Source organism: Chionomys nivalis, chromosome 2 (assembly GCF_950005125.1).
Source record: "Chionomys nivalis chromosome 2, mChiNiv1.1, whole genome shotgun sequence".
Taxonomy (NCBI): domain Eukaryota; kingdom Metazoa; phylum Chordata; class Mammalia; order Rodentia; family Cricetidae; genus Chionomys; species Chionomys nivalis.
This window is the reverse complement of record NC_080087.1, coordinates 406959-413773: the sequence shown is the minus strand read 5'-3', so window position 1 is coordinate 413773 and position 6815 is coordinate 406959. Positions and strand designations below refer to the sequence as shown.

The window sequence follows — 6815 nt, the reverse complement described above, 5'->3', positions numbered from 1 at the left end:
GATAACCATGGTTGTATCTACAAAACCTCTGATCTGTATTGGTGACCAGCAAGCTATTCTGATGCAATAGTGACTCAAATGTCAGAGTACAAACCACTCTAGGTTGGGTTTAAAACTCACCCAATCAGTTGGACCCATGGTTGACACAGCTAAGGTTAACAAAAGCCTGAGAGTAGATAAACCATGGGCCTAGGAGAAAACTGAATACATTTTGACTCTGGTAATGGAACATAGAAATAAAATGACCCCTTATGACATTCTGCTATACAAATCGACCGGTCCCTTGCTCACACATCTTCTGAGAAGCTTCCTCTCACAGTAGATGATAACTAGCACAGACACCCACAAGTGGACAATGCACAGAGAATAAGAAATTTTGTAACACTCAGTCCTAAATTGATGTCTTCAGGAAATCCTTCCTTCCTGGGATCAGAGACCTACACAGAAGAGGAAGGGAAAATGTTTCAAGAGCACACCCTGCAGAACATGTCTGATGAAATATGAATTCACAGGTAGTATTGCCTCATGTTTATGATCTCCAAAATTGTTAAAAGTCACTATTTAATGAACAATATGAAGATGTTATATGTTAGAGACCTAAAACTTCACTGAAGATGCTTTTCAAAATTATTTTTATTTATTTTTCTTATACCATATTTTAACAATATTATTTTCCTCATTCATGAAGATTATTAAGATGCATAATGTTAGAAGCGATTGTTACTCTAAGGCTTGAAGTTTGGAATACACAGATTTTTTTCTTCATGGATTTTTCATTATTTCAGCTTAGCTTATTCCAGGTTCTCATTTTATCCTAAATAAAGATTATTTTGTTTGTTAAAACCATAACACAGTCTATCCCGTGAATACAGGAGACAGAACCCATTATTGTAGACAGACTGCAGAAAACTACATGCTCTCAGGCTCAGTCTACTATGAACCAAGGTTATACACAGTGTCTTCATAATAGAGAACATCACAGCTAAAAGTTTTTCCAAATTAGGTAATTATCGTCAGTGTGTCACTGTCTATCACAGTGTTGCTCAGCAACTGTCCATGTCTAGGAAATAAAATACACTGTGCCTTAAATTCCACTGGGGACCCAATTTACATGTTAAAGTAGAGTAAACATTATCTAGCAGAAATAAAATGTCAAAGAAGGGAGCATTAAAGAGATTAACTAACAGAAATATAGGTATGTCAGAGATTTACTGACAGAAATGTAGGTATGTGCACCTATTTCTGGTGGAAGACAGAGCTGCATTTGTTTGAAGAGAACTTAATTATATTCAGAAACAAAATACCATAGCAGAAGATGACAAAGCTTTCATGATACAAGTGGTTCCATTTAAAATAAATTAGACATCTAAATCATGGTGATAAAAAACTAAAAATTAGTCTGCATTAAAAAGGTAAATATGACTTATATTATACGTCCATTACAGTTCAATATTAATGTATTTAAAACTTTCACTTAACTTATTTTAAAAACAAATTTATTTAATTGTTAATGTATGTTTTAGTTAATAAATATAATTTGTACAGTAATTGCAACAGTAAACACAGATGTTGACTGCTTTGAATTAGAGAAATATTCAGCTATGATAATTTTGTGAAGCATAAATAATTTTACAGGAAACTTCACATTGAAGGAGCATATTTTAACAATTTAAGAAGAAAGTGGAATATTCCTTTAGTCAGTCTTAATCATATTTTAATCAGAGTCTTAGAGTTGAACAACACGTGTAATATATTTGTTATACTAGTGAAATACAATGATAAATTATTTTTAAAGAATTATGATGAATTCTTGGAAATAAGTATTGTGTAATATAAAAGTAATGACTGTATTTCAAGATCAATGTCTTTACTTAAATTCATTACAGGTGGTATAATGTTTATGCATAACAAAATGCACTCTAAAAACTTTATGGAATTTCTGGACTTTGAATGGCTGCATCACCTTCAGAAAGATTTCAAAGGTTTCTTTAAAATTTTGTCAGTGCAGGGAGATGAAACTCATTCCCAGAATGAATGTCAAGCAGAGGGTGAGATTCAAAAAATATCATTGACTAAATTTTAATTAATCTATTTGGAGTAAATCCATTAGAACACATAGAATTAATCATGGTATTTGAAAACAAATATTGATAGGATTTGTAGAAACCTGTGTACTTTCACTACCTCAAGATTTTTACCTATATTTAGAGGTGTAATTCAGAAAATTATCCTAAGTAGTTTTAGAATTGCTAGGTCAGTGGATAGCTTAATAAATTCTGATCTAATGCTACCACAATATATATCTTACACATTAGAAGAAAATGGAAAAACAATTCAACTACACCTCATTTTTTAGGAATCAGTCCAATATTGATGATTATGTTCATATACTTTTTTGTTCTAGACGAAATCCATTGCATGGTATTGTAGAGATGAAAGATCAATAGGTGTAAGTGGTAAATCAGAGATCATCTCAGAATGCTGAGGAAGCAGTCTCTTCAGGATTGTGAAAGTACAAATTTAGCTGCCACAGTGAAGGAAGACCACTCTGTCACATATGAAAACACTCAGTCTCTATGTGTAAAATTTATGATCCTGAATAAAAAAAGAAAAGTTTCCAATAAAGCAAATAAAAAAGTCACCAATTAACTATTTACTAAACAGTGTGATGAGTAATTGGAAAAAGTAACACCTTAATATGAAATATCTACAAGTTACATAAGTAGAGAAACAAACGGAAGAATCAACTTGTGTTAATAAATGATAGTTTATTTTTCAATATCTAGGTCTCACTAATTAAAACGCTCAAAGAAGTATTGTCTCACTGATAACAAAATGAAGAGTTTGAGATGAAACAAGCCCAGTGAAGAAAGTTTACTATGGTGAAAGCCACAACACACTAGTAAAAGTTATCATGTGCTCTAATTTTCATCTCTCTATTTCTTTAAAATGTGAAGTTAAACAGTGCTTATCTGAATAGCTGGTTTGTAGAGAACTTTGAAATTGTGATGGTGTACAGAGTCCTGAGAGTTTAACATGACAGCCAATGTCTTTGCTCCATATGACCCCAGACTCTACCCGTGTCCTCTACACATAGTGCCCTGTCTGTCCTCCATTGCACTTCTATCAGCATCCTCATAAGACATGTGTTTCTAAGTAGGATTAAATGAGTGAAATCTTCTATAACCCCTACTTAATATAATTCAGAAAGGCATTTCTTTTAATTATAATATCTCAAATGTTTAAGTAATTATTGATAAATCGCTTGTCATTTTGAAGTGAAAATGAGGTAAACATGTGCAAATTAAATCATAAGATGAAAGAAACCCTTGAACTAACTAAAGCAAAACAAACAAGCAAACAGAAGGTAACAAGCAAATGAAATAAAAGAAAAAAACCCAGGGGCTCATGTATTCATACATTAAAATCCTTGCAAGTTCAAAACTGGAAATGATAGTATGTATGCAAAGGTCTTGTAAGGATTAAAAAAAATGCCATGACAACGTATTACAGACAATATATAAACCCAAAATGCCATTGTCTTTGTTTGGTGCTGGCCATCCACTATTGTGAATGGGCCCTGCACTAAAGAGTGGTTTATATACCAATTAGACTGTACTGGAGAAAATAAATTTTTGTTTTGTTAGTGATTATCAGTTGGAGGTAATTTATGGATAAGGGCAGGACCAAATTTATTTTAAGTTTCTAGTAAATGTTTTTCAAATTATATTACAAAAATATTAATGAATTAGTTTTCCCAAAAATCTAATAAAATTTACATGAAGGAAGAAATAACTGTGCTCTCTTAAATCTCTTTTTTATTTTATTTCTATTTTAAGGACATAAGTGTGTTGCTGGAATACAGTCATTTCACATTAGCCTCTAACTGGAGTTACAGTTGTAACTTGGAGTTATAGTTGTGAGCTGCCATTTGTGTGCATGTAATCTAACCAGGGTCTTTTGTAAAAACAGCCAGTGTTTTTAACTGCTGAGTCAATTCTCTAAACTAATAGAAGCACCGTCAGATATATAACTGATGGTATTAGAGATAATAAAAAATGTTGAGGTATTTAGCAGAAGAAGTTTTAAGTGATGCCAAGGTCTCTGCTGTGTGGGGCATAGTGTATGTAGTCTGAGCTGTAGACCTTTGGAGGCTAATATTAAATTTGAAGGTATATTGAGGAATCTTTACCACAATAATGCACAAAATTCACAAGTTCTTAAATAATTAAAAGTAAAATTCGTAAGTAGCCATACTTTTACAGTGCACAGTGATTACAGATAATGAAAATTAATCAGGATGATTGGATACTAGGATAGAAACCTCTTACCCTCAATGAAAAGGAAACAGCCATGTTGACTGAATCTTCTTCACAGATGAAAAACCAACATCAACCACAAGGAGGAAATCTGACCAACCTGATGGAATTTGTTCTTCTGGGATTCTCAGATGTTCCTCATCTCCAGTGGGTTCTATTTGGACTGCTTATTGTCATGTATTTCTTTATCCTACTGGGCAACGGCACCATTGTGCTAATCACAAGGCTGGACTCTGCTCTTCAAACACCCATGTATTTTTTCCTTGGCAACTTTTCCTTTTTAGAGATGTGCTATGTATCAATTACTCTCCCCAGAATGGTCTACAACCTTGGGACCCAGAGAAGAGCCATCTCTTTTATTGCCTGTGCTACACAAATGTGCAGCACTCTTATCCTGGGGGCTGCAGAGTGCTTCTTCCTGGCTGTCATGGCCTATGATCGTTACGTGGCCATCTGCAAACCTCTGCACTATCCTCTAGTTATGAACCAGAGAGTGTGTTTTCAGCTGGTGATTGGCTGCTGGATCAGTGGGATTCCAGCACAGATAGGGCAGACATCACAGATTTTTTCTCTTTCTTTTTGTGGTTCCAACCAAATCAACCACTTCTGTGACATACCCCCATTACTTCACCTGGCCTGTGGGTACATCTTTGTGAATGAGATGATGGTTTTCCTAGGTGCTGGGATATTTGTGTTGGTTCCTTTCCTGTTAGTAATCTTTTCCTATAGTAAAATCATCTCTACAGTGCTGAAGTTGCCATCAGCCACCAGTCAGGCCAAAGCCTTCTCCACCTGTTCATCTCATCTTGCAGTTGTGATGTTATTTTATGGATCAGCTATGGTTACATATTTTAGATCTAATACTAGTCATTCGGGTAGAACTGACAAAGTGCTTTCTCTTTTCTATACTGTTGTGACTCCCACGTTTAATCCCGTTATATACAGTCTAAGAAACAAGAATGTCAAAATAGCATTGAGAAAATTCTTATGCAAACAATTTACTAAAATATAATATGATTTATATTGTAGATATGACTTTGTATGTGTCTATAATTAAGTTCATAGATATATCTATCTTTAACTATGTATCTTTTCTGTTTTTATACCAATGATTATTTTAAAATAAAAGTTTTTGTTATATTGAGAAAAATATATCTCTGAAAATGTATGTAGTGATGTATGTATTACCAAATTAAATACATGTCATTTTCATATTTATACTTATTCTGAAATATCTTTACAAATAAACATTAGACACAATTAACTCTATTTACTGTACCACAAGTATTAATATACTACTTTAAATCCTATATACATCTTTAAACATTCAGATGCAATGATTTTTAAAACTACTATGTAAAGTTAGCTTCAATTAGGTCAGTAAGATGACCTAGTATATAAAGACTTTTACTGCCATGAATAATGGCATTTTATTATCCATAAAAGTCACATTATACAGAAGAGTACTACAACTTTCAGCTTGACCTAGGACTTCCAATCAGGTGCTGGGGTAATATATTCCAACAAATTCATACACACACACACACACACACACACACACACACACATTTTAGAAATAGTTCCATGAGAATAATACACTAAGTTTATTACGGAATTTCATTCCAGCATTATCCAGTTTATGTTTTCTCTGAATTATCTATCTTTTGGAAAGAGTGGAGAACTAAAGACATCCACACTGACTATATGAACAGCAATATGTGATTACAGTGATAATAGTGTTCCTCTTACGAAATTGAATGGCCTGGTGTTTGCTGTCTACTTATTTAGAGTTGTAATAACTTTTTCCATGATTTTTCCTTTGATTGCATATAATATATATTATATCTGTTCTGGTTAGTTTAATGTGAAGTCTATTTCATCAGATATTAAAATGGCTACAGTAATATATTTCTTGTGACATTGGTACTTAAGGTATAAATAAAAGCAAATAAAAATGTGTACAATGTGAATGCAGCAGTCATTAATAATGTCTTTTAAAATATTCTTTATAACTGAAATTAAAATTTATTCACATTGTCTCTCCCTTGCTTTCCTCCCTGATATCATTGCTATTTGTGTCTTTTATTAAAATCATGACCTCTATTTCTTTACTGTTGTGACACACACAGATCATATACATATACATCATATATATATACATATATATATATATATATATATAAACTTTTCAGTGATTATAAATTTACTAGTATGATTTCAGAGTTGATTAATTGGTACTGGATAACAATGAGACTATTTCACTCAGCATTCCTTAGTTACCTCTAGTTCTTTGTCTCTGAGCCCCATGAATTTTTATCCATGATGCCTTATCTTTCGTTGTTGTACTTGTAGAGGCAACCATATTTCTAACTATGGGTGTAGCTTCTTTGACAGTCTTAAAAGACTTTATGTTAATATTTACAACTTCCTATTTATACTAAAATCTAATTGTTTGGTGTCTGTTCTTACCTTAAAAAGGCCTTAAAAAGGAACGAA

At 32.7% G+C, this 6815-nt stretch overlaps 1 protein-coding gene across 1 annotated transcript; it reads left to right on the top strand.

Moving 5' to 3' along the window:
• The first annotated feature begins 4377 nt into the window (after positions 1–4377).
• Positions 4378–5331, top strand: LOC130870015 (olfactory receptor 10AG1-like). The gene has a single exon (XM_057762586.1). The coding sequence runs from the start codon at positions 4378–4380 to the stop codon at positions 5329–5331; it is 954 nt and encodes a 317-aa protein (XP_057618569.1).
• The last annotated feature ends 1484 nt before the right edge of the window (positions 5332–6815 follow it).

What these genes read in the sequence shown, in the direction of transcription:
- LOC130870015 (XM_057762586.1), top strand. Translation starts at nt 4,378, where the DNA reads ATGAAAAACCAACATCAACCACAAGGAGGAAATCTGACCAACCTGATG.